The 26,727-nt window shown below is 43.0% G+C and overlaps 1 protein-coding gene across 2 annotated transcripts in view; it reads right to left on the bottom strand.

Moving 5' to 3' along the window:
- Positions 1-18,308: 18,308 nt before the first annotated feature.
- SULT4A1 (sulfotransferase family 4A member 1) overlaps positions 18,309-26,727 on the bottom strand; it is a 31,841-nt gene continuing 23,422 nt past the window's right edge. Inside the window, exons 6-8 of one of the 2 annotated variants that reach the window (XR_009746716.1) lie at positions 25,211-25,349; positions 21,638-21,767; positions 19,857-19,971 (exon numbers count right to left, since the gene is read on the bottom strand). Coding sequence is in view for 1 of the 2 variants with exons in the window: in XM_061472067.1 (XP_061328051.1) it covers positions 19,859-19,971; positions 25,211-25,349 (252 nt within the window). In the remaining variant the exon portion in view is untranslated. Of the gene's footprint in view, positions 19,972-21,637; positions 21,768-25,210; positions 25,350-26,727 lie in introns of both variants that reach the window. The other variant, XM_061472067.1, reaches the window with a different exon arrangement.

Genomic DNA, 26,727 nt, shown 5'->3' with positions numbered 1-26,727 from the left:
CAGTCCCTGAATCAAAAATAACTTAACTGTACTGAATAGCTCCTGATTTATATGTTACTTGAAATTCATTCTGGTACATAAAAAGTCATAAATCAGATCCATTGCTTATATTTTTAAGTACATTCCTACCAGTACAAGGGCAAGATCCTCAGTTACCATAAATCAGAATAGCTCTGCTTGCTTTCCTATCTTCAGAAGAATTATAGCATCTGTAGCCACTAAGGGACTTGGCCCTCATTTCTTCTTATTTCAATAATTTAATTGATAAGAGTTTCCCAAGTGTCTATATACCAAGTTCCTGCGTCTGAGGCATGTTTCACTTTAGTTACAAGATAGATGGGTCTTTCAAATGATATATTTCTGGACAGTTAGACATGGAGAAGGCAGTTTCTAACTAACAGAATAATGAGGATCTGTTACAGTGCTTCAGTTAGAACCATGGGACTACATAGTTTTCTTGGAAGAATAAATGAAGATTTAGAATAGAATGCTTTATTCTATTTGTGTCTGAAAGCTTCACTACTTTAAATTGTATTTGTCAAGACAGATAGCAAATCTCACCTTCATTTTCTTAGCCTTTTTTTTTTGGGGGGGGGGGGATTGTTGTTTGTGGGGTTTTTTGTTTTAAGTCTACGACATTTTATCCTATATAACCTAAAGGATTGCTATAATATTATCTTTTATTTTGCTTTATTCCCCCTAAAAGTGTGCCAGTCTCTGCAACTGTCAGAGAACAATTAGGGCTATGAAATCCCCCATGCAGATCAAGGGTGAACAGTTTGTGGCTCTAACACAATTTGTTCTTCTCGTGATGGGGTTATAGCAAACAACAGCCATCAGAGCCACATCAGACTATAAAATCCTATGTAATCTGAAATGGGCTACCAGAGGCTTTCACAGTGTGGTGGGTTGACCTGGACTGGCTGCCAGATGCCCACACAGCTGTTCTCTCAATCCTTCTCTTCAAAAAGACAGAGAAAAAAATAAGATGGAAAAGCTCATGGGTTGAAATAAAGACAGTAAAAACCACCCACCAATTACCATCACATGCAAGACAGACTTGATCTGGGGAAAAATAATTTATTACGAAATAAAACTAGAAACAATGGCAAAATAACTACAACACCTTTCCACCGCCCTCCTCTTCTTCCCAGGCTCAACTTTACTCCTTTATTCCCAGCTCTTCTTCTCCCTCCCTGGAAGCAGTGCCTATATATTGGTAAAGGAAGGCTGCAGTCAGTCCATAACAGTTCTTCTCTAATGTTCCTTCCTCCTCAAGCTTTTCCCGTGCTCCGTTTGTGGGTCCTTTCCCCCATTTACAGTCCTTTACAAACTGCTCCTGCATGGGCTCCTCTCCACAGGCCACAGCTCCTGCCAGAAGCCTGCTCCAGCAAGGGCTTTCCACAGGCTGCAGCTTCCCTCAGGGCACAGCAACCTGCTGTAATCTGGGGTGCTCTGTGGGCTCCAGTGTGGATACCTGCCCTGGTGTGGTACTCTCTATAGGCTGCAGTGAAATACCTGCTTTACCCTACCCTCCTCCAGAGACTGTGGGGGAAATCTCTGCTCCAGTGACTGGAGCACTTCCTCCTCTTCTCTGACTTTGATATATATAGGATGATTTCTCACACTTCTTTCTTTCCCCTCACTCCTCTCTCTCTCAACACACGTGTACAGCATTTTCAATTTTTATATTTTACTCTTTCTTAAATATACATTCACAGATGTACCACAGCTGATGGGCTCACCTCTGAGATCTGGGCAGTGATCTAGGCCTTCTGGGTAACACTCCCCAATATATATATACTGGGCATGACATGCTGTGGTATGGAATACTGCTTTGGCTAGTCTGGGTCAGGTGTCCTGTCCCTGCTTCCTCCTGGCTTCTTGTGCCCCTCCTCAGAGGCAGAGCATGAGACTGAAAAATTCCTTGATCAGGATAAACATTACTTAGCAGCAACTAAAAACTTTGATGTGTTATCAGCATTAGTCTCAGACTGAAGCACTGCACCAGCTACTAAGAAGGAGAAAAATGAGCTGAACTCAGGACAGTATCCACCCCTTATTCCTTACCATTGACATCATGCTTAGATACCACATTTTTCAATACACCTTGGCTTTTTGTGTTTTTATGTATATATATATGTATACTCACACACACACACACACACACACACACAAAGAGGACCATATCTATAAAGTTTGCTGAGTTCATTCAGTCCATGCTGTCAGGCTCCATCTGTTGTAACAATCTTTCAGGGCAGCAGAGACAGTGTGCAGTGTTGGACTTTGGCCTTCTGGTGACACCAATGAACTCACCTGGTCACTGCTCAGATCGTTTGGTTTCACAAAAGTTCGTTCTTTGCTGGGGTGATGACTGGAGGTCAGTTGGTGCTGACCTGAAGACAGCTGTGGAAGAATCCCGCTGCTGCTGTCGGATTTTCCCATGACTTTATTCTCTGCTGATTATCATGACAACACATACCTTCTTTTCAAAGACAACAGTGGCAGAGATGAGCATTTAGCTGATGGGCTATAGAAGTGTTATATAGAGGGACAATCAGGTTTATGGGACAGTGTGGATCAGATGGCCTGGCACATCAGTCCCACAGGAGTATAAGGCTCTGGTTGATGCCAGTGCACAGTGTACCCTGATGTCATCAGGCTGTCAAGGGGTAGAATCCATTTATATTTCTGGAGTGACAGGAGGATCCCAAGAGCTGGCAGTACTGGGGGTGAAATCAACTTAACTGGGAAGAAGTGGCAAAAGCACCCTAATGTGACTGGTCGAGAGACTATATGCATTCTTGGCAAAGACTCAAGAGAGGGTATTTCAAAGTCCATAGCGGTGCAGATGGACATCTAGCTGATGGGATAAAAACTACACAGAGATGTTGGCAGGGATTTTGCTAGGGATTTTGCTCTGGATTTTGACAAGATTTTCCCAGTGATTTTGGAAAAGCTTTTCCATGGCTTTTCGGGCAATTCTCAGGGCTTTTTCCACTGATGTTCCAAGATATTCTCTGTCAAGGATTTTGCCATGGATTTTGTAAGGCGTTTTGGAAAGGATTCTGCCAGGGATTCTGTGAAGGGTTTTCCCAGGGGTATTGTTAGGAAATTTCTCATGGCTTTGACAGGGCTTTTGCCAGGGAGATTTACATGGAAAGCTTCAGGGTTTATGACAGGAATTGCGACAGGAATTTTGTCATGGATTATGGCAGGGCTTTTGACAGGGATTTGGCCTGGCCTTTTCTAAAGATTTTGTGGAGCATTTTACAAAAGATTTTACCAGGGATTTGACACAGATTTGGCCTGGCATGTTGACTGGCTTTTCCCAGAGATTTTACCAGTGTTTCCTCAAGGCTTCTGCAAACACTTTTGCAATTAGGCTTGGGACAGTCTTTAGAAAGATATTTGAAAAAAATCACTGGCAAAAGCCTCAGAAAATGTCCTGGTAATAACCACAGAAAATAACCTGGAAAAAGCATTGGAAAATGCCCTGCAAAAAGGCCTGGAAAAAGCCCTGGCATATTGCCTGTCAACATCCATGGCAAATGCCCTGGAAAATGTCCTGGTAAAACACATGAAAAACGCCCTGCAAAAATCTCTCGGTAAAACGTTAGGAATAGCCCTGACAAAATCACTCTGAAAACCCTTGGCAAAATCCATGGCAAAAGTCATGGCAAAAGACTTGGCAAACTCCCGCTCAAAATCCATAGCAACAGCCATGGCAAAAGCCCTGGCAAAATAAATGGCAAAAACACTGGAGTAAGCCCTGGAAAAAAAAAACTGGCAAAAGACTTGGCAAAATCCCTTGGAAATCTTCGCTAAATTCGCTGGCCAAACCTTGGCAGAAGTCTTCTCTTGTTTTTTTCAAGGGATTTTGTCAGGGCTTTTGCCAGTACTTTTGACAGAGATTTTGGCTGAACCTTTGGAAGGCTTCTTCCCAGGAATTTCCCCAGCACTTTTCTAAAGGCTTTTACCAAGGCTTTTGACAGGAGTTGTCCCACTTTTGTCAAGGCTTTTGTCAGGCATTTTTTCAAGGTCTTTCCGCGGGATTTTGCCAAGGCTTTTAGAAGGAATTTTGCCAGGACTTTTGGAAAGGCTTTTTTGCAGGGTTGTGTTAGGGATTTTGCCAGGGATTCGGTGAAGGCTTTTGCCAGGGTTTTGCCATGCCTTCTGACGAGGCTTTTATCAGGATTTTTCCCCCTTTTCTTCCAGGGATTTGCCAGGGCTCTTGCCAGGGCTTTTGCCAGGGCTATTTACATGGATACATTCCGGGCATTTGACAGGGATTTTGTCAGGGATTACGTCGGGCCTTTTACTATGGATTTTGCCCGGCCTTTTGACACAGATTTGGCCTGGCATATTGACTGGCTTTTCCCAGAGATTTTACCAGTGTTTCCTCAAGGCTTGCGCACACGCTTTTACAATGAGGTTTGTGAGAGACTTTGGGAAGAGCTTTGATCAAAACACTGGCAAAAGCCTCGGAAAACGTCCTGGTAATATCCATGGAAAACACCCTGGAAAAAGCATTGGAAAATGCCCTGGAAAAAGCCCTAGAGAAAGCCCTGGCAAAAGCCCTGGCATATTGCCTGTCAACATCCATGGCAAATGCCCTGGAAAATGTCCTGGTAAAACCCCTGAAAAACGCCCTGCAAAAATCCCTCAGTAAAACCCTAGGAATAGCCCTTGACAAAATCACTCTGAAAACCCTTGGCAAAATCCATGGCAAAAGTCATGGCAAAAGACTTGGCAAACTCCCGCTCAAAATCCATAGCAACAGCCATGGCACAAGCCCTGGCAAAATAAATGGCAAAAACACTGGAGTAAGCCCTGGAAAAAAAAAAAAAACTGGCAAAAGACTTGGCAAAATCCCTTGGAAATCTTTGCTAAATTCGCTGGCCAAACCTTGGCAAAAGCCTTGTCTTGGTTTTTTCCAGGGATTTTGTCAGGGCTTTTGCCAGTACTTTTGACAGAGATTTTGGCCGAAACTTTGGATGGTTTTTTCCCAGGAATTTCCCCAGCACTTTTCTAAAGGCTTTTACCAAGGCTTTTGACTGGAGTTGTCCTACTTTTGTCAAGGCTTTTGTCAGGCATTTTGTCAAGGTCTTTCTGCGGGATTTTGCCAAGGCTTTTAGAAGGAATTTTGCCAGGACTTTTGGAAAGGCTTTTTTGCAGGGTTGTGTTAGGGATTTTGCCAGGGATTCGGTGAAGGCTTTTGCCAGGGTTTTGCCAAGCCTTCTGACGGGGCTTTTATCAGGATTTTTCCCCCTTTTCTTCCAGGGATTTGCCAGGGCTATTTACATGGATACTTTCCAGGCTTTTGACAGGGATTTTGTCAGGGATTATGGAGGGGCTTTTACTATGGATTTTGCTCGGCCTTTTGACACAGATTTGGCCTGGCATATTGACTGGCTTTTCCCAGAGATTTTACCAGTGTTTCCTCAAGGCTTGCGCACACGCTTTTACAATGAGGTTTGTGAGAGACTTTGGGAAGAGCTTTGATCAAAACACTGGCAAAAGCCTCGGAAAACGTCCTGGTAATATCCATGGAAAACACCCTGGAAAAAGCATTGGAAAATGCCCTGCAAAAAGCCCTAGAGAAAGCCCTGGCAAAAGCCCTGGCATATTGCCTGTCAACATCCATGGCAAATGCCCTGGAAAATGTCCTGGTAAAACCCCTGAAAAACGCCCTGCAAAAATCCCTCAGTAAAAACCTAGGAATAGCCCTGACAAAATCACTCTGAAGACCCTTGGCAAAATCCATGGCAAAAGTCATGGCAAAAGACTTGGCAAACTCCCGCTCAAAATCCATAGCAACAGCCATGGCAAAAGCCCTGGCAAAATAAATGGCAAAAACACTGGAGTAAGCCCTGGAAAAAAAAAAAACTGGCAAAAGACTTGGCAAAATCCCTTGGAAATCTTTGCTAAATTCGCTGGCCAAACCTTGGCAAAAGCCTTGTCTTGGTTTTTTCCAGGGATTTTGTCAGGGCTTTGGCCAGTACTTTTGACAGAGATTTTGGCCGAAACTTTGGATGGTTTTTTCCCAGGAATTTCCCCAGCACTTTTCTAAAGGCTTTTACCAAGGCTTTTGACTGGAGTTGTCCTACTTTTGTCAAGGCTTTTGTCAGGCATTTGGTCAAGGTCTTTCCGCGGGATTTTGCCAAGGCTTTTAGAAGGAATTTTGCCAGGACTTTTGGAAAGGCTTTTTGCAGGGTTGTGTTAGGGATTTTGCCAGGGATTCGGTGAAGGCTTTTGCCAAGCCTTCTGACGGGGCTTTTATCAGGATTTTTCCCCCTTTTCTTCCAGGGATTTGCCAGGGCTATTTACATGGATACTTTCCGGGCTTTTGACAGGGATTTTGTCAGGGATTACGTCGGGCCTTTTACTATGGATTTTGCTTGGCCTTTTGACACAGATTTGGCCTGGCATATTGACTGGCTTTTCCCAGAGATTTTACCAGTGTTTCCTCAAGGCTTGCGCACACGCTTTTACAATGAGGTTTGTGAGAGACTTTGGGAAGAGCTTTGATCAAAACACTGGCAAAAGCCTCGGAAAACGTCCTGGTAATATCCATGGAAAACACCCTGGAAAAAGCATTGGAAAATGCCCTGCAAAAAGGCCTGGAAAAAGCCCTGGCAAAAGCCCTGGCATATTGCCTGTCAACATCCATGGCAAATGCCCTGGAAAATGTCCTGGTAAAACCCCTGAAAAACGCCCTGCAAAAATCCCTCGGTAAAACCCTAGGAATAGCCCTGTCAAAATCACTCTGAAAACCCTTGGCAAAATCCATGGCAAAAGTCATGGCAAAAGACTTGGCAAACTCCCGCTCAAAATCCATAGCAACAGCCATGGCAAAAGCCCTGGCAAAATAAATGGCAAAAACACTGGAGTAAGCCCTGAAAAAAAAAAAAACTGGCAAAAGACTTGGCAAAATCCCTTGGAAATCTTTGCTAAATTCGCTGGCCAAACCTTGGCAAAATCCTTGTCTTGGTTTTTTCCAGGGATTTTGTCAGGCCTTTTGCTAGTACTTTTGACAGAGATTTTGGCCCAACCTCTGGAGGGTTTTTTCCCAGGAATTTCCCCAGCACTTTTCTAAAGGCTTTTACCAAGGCTTTTGACTGGAGTTGTCCTACTTTTGTCAAGGCTTTTGTCAGGCATTTGGTCAAGGTCTTTCTGCGGGATTTTGAAAAGGCTTTTAGAAGGAATTTTGCCAGGACTTTTGGAAAGGCTTTTTTGCAGGGTTGTGTTAGGGATTTTGCCAGGGATTCGGTGAAGGCTTTTGCCAGGGTTTTGCCAAGCCTTCTGACGGGGCTTTTATCAGGATTTTTCCCCCTTTTCTTCCAGGGATTTGCCAGGGCTATTTACATGGATACTTTCCAGGCTTTTGACAGGGATTTTGTCAGGGATTATGGAGGGGCTTTTACTATGGATTTTGCTCGGCCTTTTGACACAGATTTGGCCTGGCATATTGACTGGCTTTTCCCAGAGATTATACCAGTGTTTCCTCAAGGCTTGCGCACACGCTTTTACAATGAGGTTTGTGAGAGACTTTGGGAAGAGCTTTGATCAAAACACTGGCAAAAGCCTCGGAAAACGTCCTGGTAATATCCATGGAAAACACCCTGGAAAAAGCATTGGAAAATGCCCTGCAAAAAGCCCTAGAGAAAGCCCTGGCAAAAGCCCTGGCATATTGCCTGTCAACATCCATGGCAAATGCCCTGGAAAATGTCCTGGTAAAACCCCTGAAAAACGCCCTGCAAAAATCCCTCAGTAAAAACCTAGGAATAGCCCTGACAAAATCACTCTGAAGACCCTTGGCAAAATCCATGGCAAAAGTCATGGCAAAAGACTTGGCAAACTCCCGCTCAAAATCCATAGCAACAGCCATGGCAAAAGCCCTGGCAAAATAAATGGCAAAAACACTGGAGTAAGCCCTGGAAAAAAAAAAACTGGCAAAAGACTTGGCAAAATCCCTTGGAAATCTTTGCTAAATTCGCTGGCCAAACCTTGGTAAAAGCCTTGTCTTGGTTTTTTTCAAGGGATTTTGTCAGGCCTTTTGCCAGTACTTTTGACAGAGATTTTGGCCCAACCTTTGGATGGTTTTTTCCCAGGAATTTCCCCAGCACTTTTCTAAAGGCTTTTACCAAGGCTTTTGACTGGAGTTGTCCTACTTTTGTCAAGGCTTTTGTCAGGCATTTGGTCAAGGTCTCTCTGCGGGATTTTGAAAAGGCTTTTAGAAGGAATTTTGCCAGGACTTTTGGAAAGGCTTTTTTGCAGGGTTGTGTTAGGGATTTTGCCAGGGATTCGGTGAAGGCTTTTGCCAGGGTTTTGCCATGCCTTCTGACGAGGCTTTTATCAGGATTTTCCCCCATTTTCTTCCAAGAATTTGCCAGGGCTTTTGCCAGGGCTATTTACATGGATACTTTCACGGCTTTGGACAGGGATTTTGTCAGGGACTATGGTGGGGCTTTTACTATGGATTTTGCCCACCCTTTTGACACAGATTTGGCCTGGCATATTGACTGGCTTTTCCCAGAGATTTTGCCACTGTTTCCTCAAGGCTTCCGCACGCGCTTTTACAATGAGGTTTGTGAGAGACTTTGGGAAGAGCTTTGTTCAAAACACTGGCAAAAGCCTCGGAAAACGTCCTGGTAATATCCACGGAAAATAACATTGGAAAAAGCATTGGAAAATGCCCTGGAAAAAAAACCTGGCAAAAGCCCTGGCATATTGCCTGTCAACATCCATGGCAAATGCCCTGGAAAATGTCCTGGTAAAACCCCTGAAAAACGCCCTGCAAAAATCCCTCAGTAAAAACCTAGGAATAGCCCTGACAAAATCACTCTGAAAACCCTTGGCAAAATCCATGGCAAAAGTCATGGCAAAAGACTTGGCAAACTCCCGCTCAAAATCCATAGCAACAGCCATGGCACAAGCCCTGGCAAAATAAATGGCAAAAACACTGGAGTAAGCCCTGGAAAAAAAAAAAAAACTGGCAAAAGACTTGGCAAAATCCCTTGGAAATCTTTGCTAAATTCGCTGGCCAAACCTTGGCAAAAGCCTTGTCTTGGTTTTTTCCAGGGATTTTGTCAGGCCTTTTGCCAGTACTTTTGACAGAGATTTTGGCTGAACTTTGTAAGGCTTCTTCCCAGGAATTTCCCCAGCACTTTTCTAAAGGCTTTTACCAAGGCTTTTGACAGGAGTTGTCCTACTTTTGTCAAGGCTTTTGTCAGGCATTTGGTCAAGGTCTTTCCGCGCGATTTTGCCAAGGCTTTCAGAAGGAATTTTGCCAGGACTTTTGGAAAGGCTTTTTGCAGGGTTGTGTTAGGGATTTTGCCAGGGATTCGGTGAAGGCTTTTGCCAAGCCTTCTGACGGGGCTTTTATCAGGATTTTTCCCCCTTTTCTTCCAGGGATTTGCCAGGGCTTTTGCCCGGGCTTTTGCCAGGGCTATTTACCTGGATACTTTCCGGGCATTTGACAGGGATTTTGTCAGGGATTACGTCGGGCCTTTTACTATGGATTTTGCCCACCCTTTTGACACAGATTTGGCCTGGCATATTGACTGGCTTTTCCCAGAGATTTTACCAGTGTTTCCTCAAGGCTTGCGCACACGCTTTTACAATGAGGTTTGTGAGAGACTTTGGGAAGAGCGTTGATCAAAACACTGGCAAAAGCCTCGGAAAACATCCTGGTAATATCCACAGAAAGCAACCTGAAAAAAGCATTGGAAAATGCCCTGCAAAAAGGCCTGGAAAAAGCCCTGGCAAAAGCCCTGGCATATTGCCTGTCAACATCCATGGCAAATGCCCTGGAAAATGTCCTGGTAAAACACATGAAAAACGCCCTGCAAAAATCCCTCGGTAAAACCCTAGGAATAGCCCTGACAAAATCACTCTGAAAACCCTTGGCAAAATCCATGGCAAAAGTCATGGCAAAAGACTTGGCAAACTCCCGCTCAAAATCCATAGCAACAGCCATGGCAAAAGCCCTGGCAAAATAAATGGCAAAAACACTGGAGTAAGCCCTGGGAAAAAAAAACTGGCAAAAGACTTGGCAAAATCCCTTGGAAATCTTTGCTAAATTCGCTGGCCAAACCTTGGCAAAATCCTTGTCTTGTTTTTTTCCAGGGATTTTGTCAGGGCTTTTGCCAGTACTTTTGACAGAGATTTTGGCCCAACCTTTGGAAGGTTTTTTCCCAGGAATTTCCCCAGGACTTTTCTAAAGGCTTTTACCAAGGCTTTTGACAAGAGTTGTCCTACTTTTGTCAAGGCTTTTGTCAGCATTTTGTCAAGGTCTTTCCACGGGATTTTGCCAAGGCTTTTAGAAGAAATTTTGCCAGGACTTTTGGAAAGGCTTTTTGCAGGGTTTTGTTAGGGATTTTGCCAAGGCTTTTATCCAAGTGTTTTGCCAGGGTTTTTGTCGAGGCGTTTAACAGCGATTTTGTCAGGGCTTTTCCCATAGCTTTTCCAGGCGATTCCTGGCTTTTCACAGGTTGGAGATCTTCATTGACTTTCACTGGGATTGGAGTGGCTGTAGTATCTGTCACTGGCACTAGATTGGCTGCACTGTCTGTCACTTGGTTTGGACTGGCTTCTGGGTCTGTTACTCTGCTTTTGGAGTCGCTGCAGCATCTGTTGTCATGGTTTTGAGTAGCTGTTGTGTTTGGCATTTGATTCACTGTGTTTTCTGTTGCTTTTCCATCAGACCAGAGACATCTTTTTCTTGCTTCTTGCAGAACAGGGCTCTGAAGGTGTAAGCCCAGTCCCAGCACATTGTGGTGAGTTGTCCCTCTCTGGTATTGCTAGGATGACAGTACACGTTGTCTACATGTTTTGCTAATATATACTGATTTCACATTTGTTTAGGAGTGAAGTTCCAAAGCACTGGAGGGGATAACTGGCCTAGGAGGTTGCCCATAAAATCTTACACACCCTGCCACTCATGGCTCAGTCAAGGTCAGGAATTGAGAAGTTACCTTTCTCTGATTCCGGTACTACTTCACCTCATTCACATGTCACCTCCTCTAGTTCTTGCAAAGGTGAAACAGAACTTTTTCAACTTTGTCCTCGCAAACAGAGCTATTGAATAAACCACATATATACCAGATTCTTTGTTACCAGATGCAGGTAGGGATGGCCTTCCTCATGAGCTAGTTTGCTTTCTTACTTTACTCTTCTTTAAGTTAACAGCAGGTGATTTCAACAGCCACTGTCTTTTCTTCAGTGCAAACCTGCAGCCCTCACCCTGGCAGAGCTCGAAGCTCAGAGCCACCAGAGCCCAGTCTGTACCAGCAGTCCCTCACCCCAACCTCCAGAGCAGTTTGGTACAAGCAAATCGTGCAGCACTTCTGCTTTGCTTCAGGCTGTGCTTATCAGTAGAGGACAGACAATTACAGCGCTTAATTGAAGTGGCTTACACAGGGAGACAGGTGCTCCACCGGCACTCACGAATAGATTCTCGACTCGGAGCTTTTCCTCCTCTGTGCCAGCTCCCACTCCGCGCTAGGGCGCTGCAAAGCGGCCGTTAGTCCCGGGCGTCCCCCGCTGCTCCCGGCCAATTCCCCGCACCGACCTGCAGAAGTCTCCGGGCTCCGCAGCCCCAGGTCTTTCCCTGCGACCCGCTCCGAGAGAGCGGGACCCGCTGCTACCTGCACCGTTCAGCGCCGCTTCGAAATGCTCCTGTGGCCGGACGCCGTTGGCGTAGTAACAGCGTCCTGCGCACCTGATTGGGCAGAGGCGCCGCCGTTCGCATGGCAACAGAACGCAGGGCCCTGTTGCGTAAGGGGTGCGCTGGGGCTCGCTCTGCCCTGCCCTGCCCTGCCCTGCCCTGTCCAGGAGCTCTGCCGTCGGGGCCGGTCCGGGCCGGGGCCTGCTGTGGGATGCCGGCGGAAGGGCAGCGGGAGGAGGAGGGCTGCGTTGTGCCACCCCTCGGAGCCCCAGCAGCCCTCACAACTACCTCCGGCTCCCGGGAGGTGGGCAGTAATAGCCCAGGGCCCACCGCAGCCGCCGGGAGGAGGCCCGTCCGGAGCCCGGAGCCACCGGGAAGTGGTATACCCCCAGGCGCAGCTCTGGTGGTCGTGGCCGTGGTGTGTTGTCCCAGAAGCTGAATCGTTACCCGGTGTGCAAAACACCAATGTATGCGCAGAGTCGAGGTGTTTTATTGTGAGCTGTTTCATAAATCAGACTGCTAGATGGAAGCTCCACAAAGCTGCATGCCTTAGAATCAGGTTGGAAGGGAACTCAAGGATCAGGTGGGCCAACCTTTCTTGGCAAAGCACAACCAAGACCAGATGTCCCAGCACCCTGTCCAGGCAAATCTCAAGTGTCCAGTGTTGGGGAATCCACCACTTCACTGGGCAGATTATTCCAATGGCTGACTTTGTTGTGAAAAATTTCCTTGTATCCAGGCAGGATTTCCCCAGGAGTAACTTGTACCCATCACCCCTCATCTTTTCCATGTGATTCCTGTTAAAAAAAAAAAAAATAAAAATCTCCGTCTTCTTTGTAGCCACCCGTTAAATACTGGGACATAGTGATAAGGTCTCCTCTGATCCCTCTTTTCTCTAGCCTGAACAAACCCAGCTCTCTCACCCTTTCCTCATACAGCAGGCTTCCCAGTCCTTTGATGGTCCTTGTGGTCTTCTCTGGACTCTCTCCAGCCTGTCCAGAGGTTTTTTTGTATAGCGGGGAGCAAAACTGAACACAGTATTGTCCAGGTGTGGCTGAACAAGCACTGAGTGGGATAATGACATCTTTATGTCTACTGGTGAAGCCCTTGTTGATGGAACCCAGCATCCTGTTGGCTTTCTTTGCTGCAGCAGCACACTGTTCACTCATACCGAGTCTGGTGCCCACCACGCTCCCCAGGACCCTTTCTGCAGAGCTATTCCCCAGCCAGGTAGATCCCAGTCTGTGCTACATTCCTGGATTGTGTTTCCTCAGGTGCAAGACCTCTAGCTTGTCCTTGTTGAACTTCAAAAGGCTCTTGCTAGCCCACTCTTCGAGCCTATCCAGTCTTCCTACAGGGTTGCTCTCCCTTCCAAAGTGTCCACTTACCCACTCAGTTTGGTATCATCAGCAAGCTTGGGCAGGGTACATCATCCATATCGCTTATGGAGATATTAAACCGCATTGGGTTAATATCCTGGGGTATCCCACAAGTGACAGATTGCCAGCTGGAGAAGGAGCTATTTACCACCACCCTCTGGGTGTGACCTGTGAGCCTGCTCCTCACCCACCTCACAGAACACTCGTCAAGACTGTAACATGGCAATTTCTCTGGGAATCTGTATCAAAAGCCTTGGAGACATCCAGGTAGACAGTGTCCATCCTTGCCCCACATGAACCAAGCAGGTTACTTTGTTGTAGAAGGCAATCAGGTTGGTCAAACACGATTTGCACCTGGTGAATCCAGGCTGGCTTTTCCCAATCACATGCTTCATTTGACTTGTGATAGCCCCCATATATGAGTTTTGTATGCACCAGATTTTAAACATTTCAGAGAACAAAGAAATAACTTCTCATTGGTCAAAAGTTAATATATGATCAGTTAGTACTCTATCTTCTACTAGGTAAACCCTTTTTGCTTGCCATGTAAATTAGCAGGCATGCCCTGTGAAGGTGCAGGGAAGCAAGTTTATTCAGTCCTGAATTGAGCGGTTGTGATCTTCCTCTGCCACTTTCTCTCAGTTACTGCTGTTTCTTGTTGACTGCTTGTTTTTCTGATACTTATTTTGTCTTTGGCACCTTCTAGTGCAGATGTGCTCCATTATCAGTCCTTTTTTCTCTTCTTTCAAGGTTAAGGTAGTTAGTAAGGAATGTATTGCTTTTACAATGTCTTCTTTACCTAAGTGATGTTGTTAATCAAGTCAGACACTGTTATCATCATGGCAAATTCCGTTCTTGCTGTACATCAGTGTGCCCACTGGCTGGGCCCAGAACTGAGGAGCAGCAGAGGAAGCATTAGTAGGGCATCTGCAACTTCTCTTTTCATTCTGTTTAGAATACAGAGGTTACACAGGTCTTTAATAGTAAAAATAAAGTCAGAACTAGTTTTAGTCTCTAATCTCACTGGGATTTACTGAGGGAACAATGAACATGTCCAAAAGTGCCTGGCTGTTAGGAGAGATCAACCTCTAAGCATGTGTGGCTGAAGGAGGGTGGTTAAAGGTGAACTGGATACCCACCATGGATCCTCTTCTGTAAGTTTAAATCCTACCAACTATGGAGTGGTGGCAATCCCAGGAAGTGAAAGTTTCCTACAGCATTTCCAGGACTATCAGCTTCAGTAATGTTAGAACTGCCTTTCTTTTTTGGGGGGGGAGAGGGGAAGGTGCAGCACCAGAAACAACTAAGGCACAGAAGCAAAGAAGAGTGGTACATGAATAACCTGGGAAAAGTTAAATCTGGAGTGGTGCAGGCTTTGAGTAGGGAATATTCATCATCACCTTTGTTTCCTCTGGTAATTTTTTATGTATTAAGCAGCAACCATTTGATGATGTAATATATGGGCAAAAATAAATTCCTGCCTTCCCAGTGGAGCTTGAAATCTAATAATTTCCCTTGGTTCTTGTTTTCTTCTTATTGGTTCACTCATGCTGAGTTCTTGGAGCTCTCACATATTTTACAGGTGACTCTTTTCCAAAGCTGTAAGAAAGCAGATGTAAGGCCTGTGAGGGCTGACGTCTTAGCACACTGTTACACCAGCTGTGTTACTGTTATCTGCGTGCAAGGATTAAATTGTCATCTTATGTTCAGTACTGGCAAAAGCTGAGTGTGTGACAGGGATGGTGACAGTGTATTTAATGTCTGGGTGGCAGTTACTTTGAATATCACTCATACCACACATATCAAGCAAATCAGCATATCAGTGATTGTGATTAGAATCAGTCTGAACAGTCAGCTGCCGTTTCATTACGGTTCTCTCTGCATCTTGCATGCTGTCACACAGCATGTCTTGTTGCAATACGCCCTCCTACAAAAAAATATTCTTTCTAAAAGTAGGTTTTAGTTAATTCGCTCCATTTGGCAGCATGGAACTGTCTCCCCGTCTTGCTGAAGGACATGATTCCACCTTTATAGACCACCCTTCACAGGGGAAACTCAGTCCAACTGTTCACAAGCAGAGGCTGCATTCAGCTAGTTGCAGAGGTCTTGAGAAGAGCTCTGACAAGGCCCTGGGTGATCGTCTGTCATCCAGGGCAGCACCCAAGGACATGCTTTTGCTCCTTGCAGCTGCAGTTCACATATCAGCCCATTATCTAAAACCACCATCCACATCAGCTGAAGTTAATATGTCAGCCTGGAAATTACAGCAGCTGAGGAGCCAGCACACATTTGCTTCTGCTCTCCTCCATGGTGGCTGTTTCTGGCAGAGAGGCAGAGCGGACAGCTGGAGGTGGTAGCTGCTAAAACTACTCAGGCATGCATTGCTAGGGCTTGTCATCTGTGCACAATGAGAACTCCAGCAAAAGTTGTTGCATGGCTTTACAATTTTACCCATTGATGAAGTGGCAAAGCCCAGAAAAATGATACCAGTGCAGCACAGATTGCCAAAAGAACCCCATGTAGGTTCCTGCGTGAGCAGAGTGCAAAGGCTTCTCCTTTCTTTCCTCTATTTGATGGTGTCAACAGCTTCATTGTTTCTAAAACCAGTTTCTGGTAAGGAGTCCCACACTGCTAATAGTAATTCCCACATGCTGGAGTCCTAAGGCACAGAAAATTGCCCTGATATTTTGTGAACTTTCTTGCATTTGTTTTTAAAGACCACACAGCTCCAATGCTTTCAGAAGGACACCAGATGTTACATGCACAGAGGTTCAATTCAAGCCTGAGAGCTGGAAAGAGGCCTTGTCCCAGTCTGCCTGCAGGATTTGCACACTTGCCCGTTGAAGCCATCTTTTAGGTTAGAGGGGTGATTTATAAGCAGATAGGCCACGGCAGAGTGGCATTAGCATTGCTGACTTCCTCGCTGCTCTCTGAAGGCAGAACAGCAGTTTTCACTGAAGTCTAACCCGGCACTGAGGTCTAAACCTCACCGTGCCAAAATCTGGGTAAGTTTTATTTTTAACTGAAGATGCTCATTTTTGCACTTACCTTCCAGTGCCAGAATGAGCTGACTAGTGGCTGTAATTATTTCTGTTCTGTGTGATATATACCATGACAGGTAGCAGAAAATACTCATCTGCATACGTTTAATGATTCAGACACTAGAGGACACCAGTCTGCAGATCCAGCACTAAAGAAAACAAATGGATTATGTAGTGAGATTACTTGTCATTGTTTCTGTACTGTGTCCCTTCCACGGCTATGGTCATGGGGTTTGGGATATTTTTGTCACTGTTATTTGATTCAGCTGAATCTGTTTAACCTTTTTCTTTTGACTGAAGAGACAAACGCTGTTCCTCAATCCCCCCCTCTAAACCTTTGCTAGTAGCTACTAACTGGCATTGGTTTACAGCACAGCAGGACTGAATGGCTTATAATAATGGTGACTCAAGCCTATAAATCTTTATAATTATTGCCAGAACTACTGGTGCCATGTTGCGTTGTGATGCTTATACACAAGTGCTGAGAATCTTTAATGGTTACTTGTTTTCTTGTTTTTCCCCTTTACTGCCCAACTTCACTGAATCAACACTTAAACCTTTTGTATACAAAACCCTGCAAAACTTTCTTACCTAGATTAGTTTCCTCTCAGTTCCTTGATATTAACGCTTTGGGAGGCTCTTGCTGAGGGAAGCAACTTAATGCAGCTAACATTTTTGAGACACCTCTCTGACTGAAGCTGCAGAGCCAGGAGCCACAGTGGTGCTTAGCACAGCCATAGGGCTTTCCTGGGGCTTCATGGCTAAAGCCTTGACATGTACCTGGTTGATCCAGTTGTCCTGGGTTCGGTTATGTTATAGTTCTTCTTCTTCATAGCTGCTGCAGTGCTGTGTTTTCAACTTTAGCCTGAGAACAACGCTGATAACATCGATATTTTTAGTTGTTGCTCAGTAATGTTTACACCGATTAAGGACTTTTCAGTCTTATGCTCTGCCAGTGAGGAGGAGCACGGGAAGCCAGGAGGAAGCCGAGACAGGACACCTGACCCAAACTAACCAAAGGGGTATTCCATATCACAGCACTTCGTGCCCAGTATATAAACTGGGGGCAGTTACCCAAAAGGGCTACATCACTACTTTGGGTCGGGCTGGGTATCGGTCAGCAGGTGGTGAGCAGTTGTATTCTCTTGTTATTTCCCTTACCATTATTATTGTTGGTGGTAGCAGCAGTGGTTTTGTGTTATGCCTGAGTTACTGGACTGTTCTTATCTCAACCCATGGGAGTTACATTATTTTGATTCTCCTCCCCATCCCTCTGAGGATGAGGGCGTGGGAAAAGAGGGCAAGTGAGAGACTGGCTGCGTGGTTCTGAATTACCAGCCGGGCTTAAACCACAACCCTAGTGAAGACATGTATTTGGTATTTCCATGAAGATATATGGCCAGTGATGGCTGGTTTGAACCAACACTGAGGGTACTCAGTTCTTTACAGGAAAGGAGGATGCCTGTTGGTGATCTGAATTATCACTGCAATGAAGCCTCCAAATCCTCCCCGTGTCTTGCAGATTTGTATCACTAAATGGGCTACCAGCTGCATAACTATGATAAATCTCACTAGCGCGCTAACTCTGCAGCAGTTACCTCAGCAGAAGCAGCTTAACAAATCTGAATGCTGACGGCAGAAAAGAATCATTCTGTTGGTTTTCTGGTATTTTTGCTTCTTGATTGGCAGTTCATTCGGATCAATGAGGCATTCTCTCCAGAGGTAATCTGGGGCATCTGGCCAAGGGGTGTCTGCATTTGTATAGAGTCATGGTGACATTTGGCTGAGTCCTGAAAGTTCAAGCTGTCAAAATAGGAAGGTGCTTACTACCTACGGATGTTAAGAAAGAATGCTTTCAGGGACCAGACATGCAAAGACAGAGTATCAGCATGGCTTATCTAGGAATGAGCACTGACCAAACTTTGGACTCTTGGATGAATTTCATCTGATAGCACAGAAGGCACCACTCAGAGGGTAGGAAAGAACAGCTCTATTAAACACAAAGATGCTCATAGAGTCCCGTGCTCTCTATTGTAGTCTCGCACAGGCATTCGTTATGGGCCACTGTCAGAGGCAGCTCACTGCATCTCAGTTGATGCTGTCTTTCTGCGGTTCTTCTGTCTTAAGTTAGGAGGCTGGGTAGGGGAGAGAATCTATGGCTTGTACAAAGGCTACCTGGCCTGAATAGGAGGTCTAGAAAATGAGCAAACCACAATGCATGGAACACATCTTTTATTCAATAAGCAAGCAAGCACGCACAGAAGTATAACGTGTAGTGCTTAATATTCATACAGTACTAAAAATATAAAAATAGAAATAAAATTTCACTGAAAGCATTTTCACTCACAAATATACATGGAAAAGTGCTGTCAAGCCACATCATGCTACACCACTTGCCAGTTGCTGAACTGACAGTTTCCCAACAGAACTGAAACACTAAAAGTCTGCTAGTCCTTCCTCACAGCTTTTGGCGTGCCTGAATATTTGACTAGCAAAAATGGGCCTCCTGCAGCCAAGAACCTAAAAAGCATAGATGTCATTATCTAACAGAACAATAAAGTAATTCTTGAGAGTTTAATAGTGATAGCAGCCTGCTTCAGACTGTTTGTGTACCTGTCATAGAGAATAAAAAAACATTAAGCAGACTTGAATCCTGATCACAATCCAGACCAGTCATGGCTAAGGATTACTGAAACTGTATTCTGCATGAAAATTTGTGCAATACTCCCACCTGGTGGCGTATTTTAAAACTATCTATCTTCCTTCAGTACTGCTCTTTGCCTGCTTACACTTGCACCTATATTTCACTTGGGTCAGAACAAACCCAAAACAGTGCTAAGTACCCTTAATTGTTAGTGGAACTAGAAGATATCCAGCACCTTATCTTCTCTTACTATAGCTAATGGGTGAAATTCACATCTATACAGAAAAGCAATACAGGTCAGAGACTGATTCCTCAAGAAAAAAACTGCACCAGAAGCCTTGCTTTTAAGCCCCGTTTTGAGGGACTGAATTAAGAATTGGAGACTTCAGAAGCTTCTGTTTGCCGACCTTCAGCATGGAACTGAACTTCATCCATCAGGCAGACAGCTGTGTGCTGTCATCCTTGAAAGCAGAGGCGGGTTTAGGGATTACAGTGACAATCACAGCTATATTTCATAACAAGGCCTGTCTTGCAGAGTATGCCAGTGCACAGGACCTACTCAAATTATACAGATAAGGGTGTGCAGAACCTAACGTGAACCCCACTTTGATCAGTTGCTATTTTGGAATGGGATTTATTTATACTCGATATACCTGCTATAAAAATAAATGTGACAATTAACCCCTGAGATCATTCTAGCATACAGTTTTGGCCTGTTACTTGTTTTCCTCTGAAATAATTTTTTATTTGGTTTATGGCCATTTATTTACGTCCTAGTGAAAAGTTTTTATAAAACACATTAAATAATCAATGTGGGGCTGAAAAGGTGTACATTCTAGTTGCATATATGATACATACCTTATACGTATATAATACATTCCATAACAGCTGTATATTCTAGTATTGTCTAGGAAGTTCTTGCATGTGGACAAAGGATTAAAATACTAGAAAATAAACAGCTGTTCAGGATCAAAGATAATTGTATCTGATATGGTTTACTTTGATTGTTTTTCTTTCTTTAAATCTTGTTACACATAATAGCTACAGTAGTTTATCCAGCAGGTAATAAATGAATGCATAAAGCACTTCTAGCTATATTTGGATATCGCATGCATACATTTTTTTATAAATAAAAATCAAACGTGAGGTCACATTTTCCCATCTTCTGTTTATAAACTAAATCAAATTTCTCATTCATCGAAACAGTGAAGATGTCTTTCCATAGCCCAACTCGTCCTGAAATGGAGAGAAGGAACACAAGTCAGAGAGCAGACATAAAAGGACAACAAATATCTACAGTCCAATTGTGTAGGGCACTAAGTATCATCTATGAGATGCTAATCAGTCTTAGCTTCCATTGAAAGCTCAGTAAGACCTAAGTCTATTCACTGACTTACCCAACTGCGCCACTACAACCCTTACAAAGCCTTAAAATAGGCACTATACAACTCAGTATCTGCATCAGCTGAGTACTATACAGGAAGAATTCAGATTTTTGTGAGAGTTTACTCTAGCCTGAATCAGAAATGAATACAGATTTGGGGTTGGGTATTCATTTAAAAGTGCATTTCTGGTTTTAGTTCAAACTATGGTTGTCAATGAGACAATAATAATGTATCAATAAATCCAACAGCTAACAAGAATACATCTCAAAATGACTGTGCCTCCAGCATACATGGTTAGAGAACTATCCAAAAAAGTACATGGAATGCGGAGTATTAAACTGATTATTGAATTCTGATTATTGAGATGTAGTATCATTACTAATTTCTATTATTTTATGTTTAAAGATCTTCTCAACAGATTAATTTATGTTTCTCAATATGGAGAGAATCACTTGTTAAATACAAGTGCCTACATTATACCTACAGAAGAGAACAAGTGCCATGCACCCAGCTTGTGCCACTTAAATTTTAATTTTGTACACAGAGAATAGGAAGCTTTTGGTGGATGCAGTACAGATGCTGAACACTTCTTCCTTGTATGGAGTATTCTTCTAATCTACTGAATCCAACTAGTAACAGAACCTGATGGCAAAGGCTGCAGCCTCCTTAATCACTGCTCCACTGCAGTCCAAAATTTATTTAACTCAAAGTCAGCTGCGGTTACTTGTTGGTGAATAAAGCCCATGGAGTAACCAGACTGAGAGGCCCAATTCTCTAGTCATTTATGTTGGATATAAATAAAGAAAAGACCCAGGCTTGTTCAACTGGAATAAATGAAAGGAGAATTGGGACTGTGCTACCAGAGAGTTTAATCATAACAGTTAGAACCAAAATACATGTAGGGAGCTTAATTATGCATTTGATGCATAAGAAGAATACCCATTTAATTTAATTACCATTGCTTTTACGCAGCAACTCTATAATCGAGTCCAAAGACAAAACTGTCTGACGCATCTACAAATTACACACTAACGTGATGGTGTATGTATGCATGGCAAGGGCCATTTTAAAAAATCAGGGGTTTCCTATAACTCTGAAGGTATGATAAGTGTCCTGTTTTTTTTTCAGGATCCAAAGATCAAAAGAACCTGAAACTGACTGAAAATGCATCATTTATTGTTTTCACCAAACAACTTCTGCATCAAAAAAAAACCCAAACCCACACACATTTAAGGAAACACTTGCAATTGTAACACATCTGATACTGATTTCAGTTTTGCTCTGACAACTATAATTGCATAAAGTACAGCATAAAACATAAAAGCTTGTTTTTCCCTTTCAATAATGATAATCAAGCATTTTCTTCCTCTGCTTGAGAAAGAGAAGCCTTTTATTTCTGAATCTCCCTAACAACACATATGGACAAATGACAAGTTTTATACAGGACATAGACAGTGGATTATTTGTAACATCTTTTTTAACGATATGAATTGATAGCTCGTCAAAAAGTCACCCACCTGGTTTATGATTTGAATCATGCAACTGTGTAAATTATGATGTGATAAGAGTCAAATATAAGTAATATATCTAATCATTGTTCTGCTTTCACAGCAGGTCAGGCTTATCTTCAGAGTAAAGACCAATGTGCTAAAAGAAAAAAAAACGAAGAACTAAAATAAAGCAAAATAATAAAGTAAATGTAACTAATGACAAATTAAAAATACTTGAAACAAATTACAATAAGCTGTCATGTTATTGCCACCATTCTTTGTCACAGAAACAAACAGAGAAGGAACAAAGCACTGTTAATGAAGCTGCATTCTGAAGCAACAAAATATTGTAAAAGCCGGAGACAGCAAACAAAAGAAATTCAAAATAAGGATATTTTTAATAAAAAGCACACAGTGAACAAATGACAAAATATTACATTAACTGCTGCAGCTCCCTTCCTTCTCTATTATAAAATGGAGGCTTCTTTTTGGAAGATTTGCAGACAGTACAAATAAGAGGCTCTGCTCCTTGACTGGGGGTTTGCAGGCTCCCCTACAGAACAACAAACACTAATGCCACGTACAGAATGGTGCATGCACCAAAAGTTGGCATTACCCCGTTTATCTGGGTGGAGATGAACTGGCCAGCAGATACAAAAGCTGACCTTTCTGCCTGTGGAAGGTCTCACCAGCAGCTATGTCCTCTTTCATTACAACCTCACCTTTCTTTCACAACTGTCTTCCTGGCTTTCACTGGACAAGGAGGGGGGCTTGGGATAGGCATAGCATGGAGCTGTGCTGCTGCTCCACAGATTGTGGGGGTTAGGAACAAACCTAGGGGTCTGTGTCACATACAAGTCAATGGAGGAGAATGTGGCTCTGTTATCTGTAAAATCTTGCACAGACAGAGAACACTTTATTCAAGACCCTCAGGATGTCTTACCAGACTCATTATTTTGTGATCTTGTCTTTGTAGCAGAGAAGTGGGTTGATAACCAAATCAGTTAGGCAACGTGACTTAAAATCCTACTGCAAATGAGATGGTCTGTTTTCACAAAAGACACAAGTTGTGTTACATGATGAATTTTCAGTTTTAAGTAGTAAGGGGAGGTTAGGATAGGAATTGAAAGCAAGGTAACTAAAAGCAGGAAAACACACCATATGGTGGAGACTGTAGCAGAAACTCTAGGGAATATATTAGGTCTTTCAGTGAAACTACAAACTACTTTGTCTTCACTGGAATTTTACCTCAAACCAGCAAACCTGAGATACTTATTTCAAGAACTCATCATTACCATGAACTGGAGCAAAAAGAGGTGCCATCTCCCAGTTGTGACAGGGAATTAACTAGAGAGCAATTCAGCTGAGAGGTACCTGGGAGTATTAGTGGATGATAAACTATGAGCCAATGGCTGCCCTTGCAGACAGGAGGGACAATAGTATCCTGGGATGCACTGGGAGGAGTGTGGCAGTAGGTCGAGGGAGCTGATCCTCCCCCTCTCCTTGACCCTGGTGATGCTACATCTGGACTGCTATGTCCAGTGCTAGGCTCCTCAGTACATGAAAGACAAGGAGCTACTGAAGAGGGTCCAGTGGAGGACCACAAGGATGATCAGGGGTCTGGAGCATCTCTTCTGAGGAGAGATTGTGGAAGCTGTGCCTGTTTAGTCTAGAGAAGAGCAGACTGAGAGGGGATCTCATTAGTGCAGATCAATATCTCAAAGGTGGGTGCCAGGAGGATGGTGCCAGACTCTTTTCAGTGATGCCGAGTGACAGTGAGGAGCAACAGCCATTAACTAAAACACAGTAAGTTTCACCTCAACATGAAGAAGAACTTCCCTGCATTGAGGGTGGCAGAGCACTGTAACAAGCTGACCGGGGAGTTATGGTGTTTCCCTCTGTAGAGACATTCAAAACCCATCTGGAAGCATTCCTGTGTAATCTGCTCTTGGTGCCAACACCCTGGTAGCAGGTTGGACCAGATGATCTCCAGAGGTCACTTCCAACACTAATGATTCTGTGACCTGCCCAGGAATCCACTATCTGGTTTCCAGGTCCTACTGTAATAACAAGAGTGTATAGCCCCTACAGAATGCACCAAGAGCCTTTCCATACCAGGTATGAAAATCACCTGCTAGGAGGTGTGAGCAATGGCTTTCTTCCAAGTATGACATTCTGAAATATTTGTGCCAATGTGCAAGCAGGACAAGTCATACAGGGTCAATAACTGACAAGTCTGAGCTGAGTAATAGAAAACTGGCATAAGGCTCTGCCAAGACAGACGCAAAGGCAGTACAGAATACAGTGAAGCTGTTTTCATGGGAAAGCAAACTTGCTCTCAAACAAACCTGAGTGGTGGTAAGATTACAGTTTGACTGATTAAAGGTAAATATGAAGATACAATAGAATTTTGTAAGGCAAGTAATTTTAGTGGTTTAAATAAAATATGTCGACAAAACACACAATAAATGCATAAACAACTGGCTAACTCAGAACTGGTAGTTACAAAGGACTGGAGATACTTTAAATTTTCGTCAGAGATCTGAAAACAATTGTAAACATTACAGCTGATATGATTTGCAGAGCACATGAAGAATGGCTCAGAGAGGTAGTATGGAAAGGGCTCCTACAGGTCAAAGTATTCAGATCATTGTATCCCTCAGTAAGAGACAATAACCTGTAAATCAATTCCTCTGAAAAGATTTCGTAGCCATAATAAACATGCCTCACATATGATGCTGTAACAAGAAGTGCTAACATGGCTAGGGATGGACAAACAAGGAAGACGGAGAAAGTTCCAATTAAAACTGGAGTAACTGAGTCAATAAAGTGATTTTATGTCTGAATAAAGCATATGTGAAGCTGACACACGAATTGACCATCTTGATCTTATTCCCTCATATTGAAAAAGAGCTGTTAAGTGCTGTACAGAAAATAATTTGAGGGAGACTTACTGAGTTCACTCTTTTATGCTTGTCAGAAAGACAGCTGAGAGAAGGTTTGATTTCTTGATATTATCAAAGGATAGATGTATCAACAGATTAAAGGGCACTTCAGATTCCTAGAGAAAGACCTCACCAGAATAAGCATCTGGAAGCTGGACACATTTTAAACAGCTAAAGTAGGCAATGAAAAAAGCTTATGAAAAAGGAAAGATACAGGTTTTTGTCATTTCATGCCTTCAAATTAGAATTATCTGCTTTTCTAGAAAATCTGATCTATTTAAAACCAAGGGCTTAGGGCAGGATGAACTGTATGAAATTGTGTAGACTATGACATGCCAAAGTTCAGAAGGAGCGGTGCAGTCTTCCCAGCATGAATAGCTCAAGTCACTGAAGCGGGTCAAAGACTCTCCAACACAGTGTTTTGCATGGTGTTGAATATACACTGTCAGTCCTGGATTTTCGTCCTTTTTAGTCACTTCTACCTAAATTTCTTTCAAAACAAACAAACCCCCAAATTGCATTAACAGTCAGTTATCTCCCACAATTTCCATAGCAATATTTTGCCAACATCTTAACACATCCTGGAGGTTACTAAATTGTCAGTTGCTTCTTGCAACTTTCACAATAAGAGTTTTATTGTGGGTTTTAAACATACCCCTGCCAACGGGAAGTGCTTCTGCATTACAGCACTGGTCGATGAGTTGATGGCAGTGTTCCACCATGGATTCCAACTGTGCTTTGTCATAAGAAACTCCTAAGAACCTCACCAGTTGCTCAACCATCGTTGCTAGGTCCTGTAAGACAGTATTTAAAAAGTAGTTTATTTTACAATAGCTTAAGTGACCTTTTTAAATTAGTTTAAATATTTCAAAATAAGTTATATCCTGATGAGTGCAAGAAATAGAAATGCAGAATTGTAGAAACACCCCGTCTTAAAATTTTGCCACCTTCCAATTTTCTGAAAATAAACATATTTAAGTAATTGGGGTAAGACAGGTTGGCAGAGAACATGGTCATGTAAGCTTGCCTTTTTGAATATTAGACCAGGGAACCGTGAAGTAATTCTGATGGTTCCTACTTCAGACACCTGTACCCCCTTAACTCATTACTTTGGAATACCAGTGTATTTTGGAGGAATATAAAAATTACTTTGATTTTGATCTTGGTAAAAATAAATGACTACAAATATTAGAACAGCCCTTCATTGTTAGCTTCTGGGACTGCATTCAGGTAGGTAGAAAGGATCTAGCAAGATGGCCTCTTAGAATAAGCAATCATTAATTTATATATCCATAACTCCAGGGTTCCTCAGTATGAGTAAGACTTCTGGAGTTGCAAGGGCAACATAGCAACGTTTATCAGGAAGCAGGAAGATACCGGGAGCCCACCAGCTTTCAGCAGCATCCACCAGTGTGCATGGCTAGGCATTTACCATTATTCAAATGATAGATTTGAAATAAATCCTACTTAACCTTTTTAATTGTTCTGATTGTATTACATCTTCCTTTAGCATCCTGCTCTATCAGAAGGCTCTGTAAAGCTGACAAAATATACCCAACTTTATTGAGTTATACCCTTATTTTGCCTTTCTGTAGTTTAGAGATAGAAGCTGCGTTTTCCCTGTTTTAGTTTTCCAGTCAAATAAAAATTTTGAAGTATTTTCATTAATTCTCAAAAATACATTATTGCAATAGGAAATGAAAACCAATGTTCTACATTATTGCAATAGGAAATGAAAACCAATGTTCTACGTTGTATATCTACGAAATTTCTGATTAAAAAATACAAGTGGATTTATTAGCCAGCATATTGTAAGGACCAAATAATTATGTTCACCTTATACTACACTATCATCTCTAATTGTTTTCAACATTGTTTCACAGAAGACAGTAACAACAACCAAATAAGTAGAATAAATGTCAAATATATAGGAAAAATACTAATGATACACTTTTTCCCCTCATTGATACAGCACACACTGCAAGACATTTCTTTTAAATGAATCCCAGGACTGAGGGCAGCAAGCACTGAGCAGTTACACATCTCTGCCTTCTCTGTGAGCAGTCTGATGCCTATGGCTTCAGGTAGATTCCTGAGTAAACTGCTGTGTTTATTAAAGTGCTGGAAGTCCACAGAAGCTATTGAATGCCGGTGCTTAAAAAATGGTATCAG

This window comes from Pezoporus flaviventris, unplaced genomic scaffold (assembly GCF_033815535.1).
Source record: "Pezoporus flaviventris isolate CSIRO_AGI_PZ_B2104156 unplaced genomic scaffold, CSIRO_AGI_Pfla_v1 ptg000070l, whole genome shotgun sequence".
NCBI classification, from domain to species: domain Eukaryota; kingdom Metazoa; phylum Chordata; class Aves; order Psittaciformes; family Psittacidae; genus Pezoporus; species Pezoporus flaviventris.
Note: the sequence above shows the minus strand (reverse complement) of the source record. Positions and strands in the feature narration are given on the sequence as shown.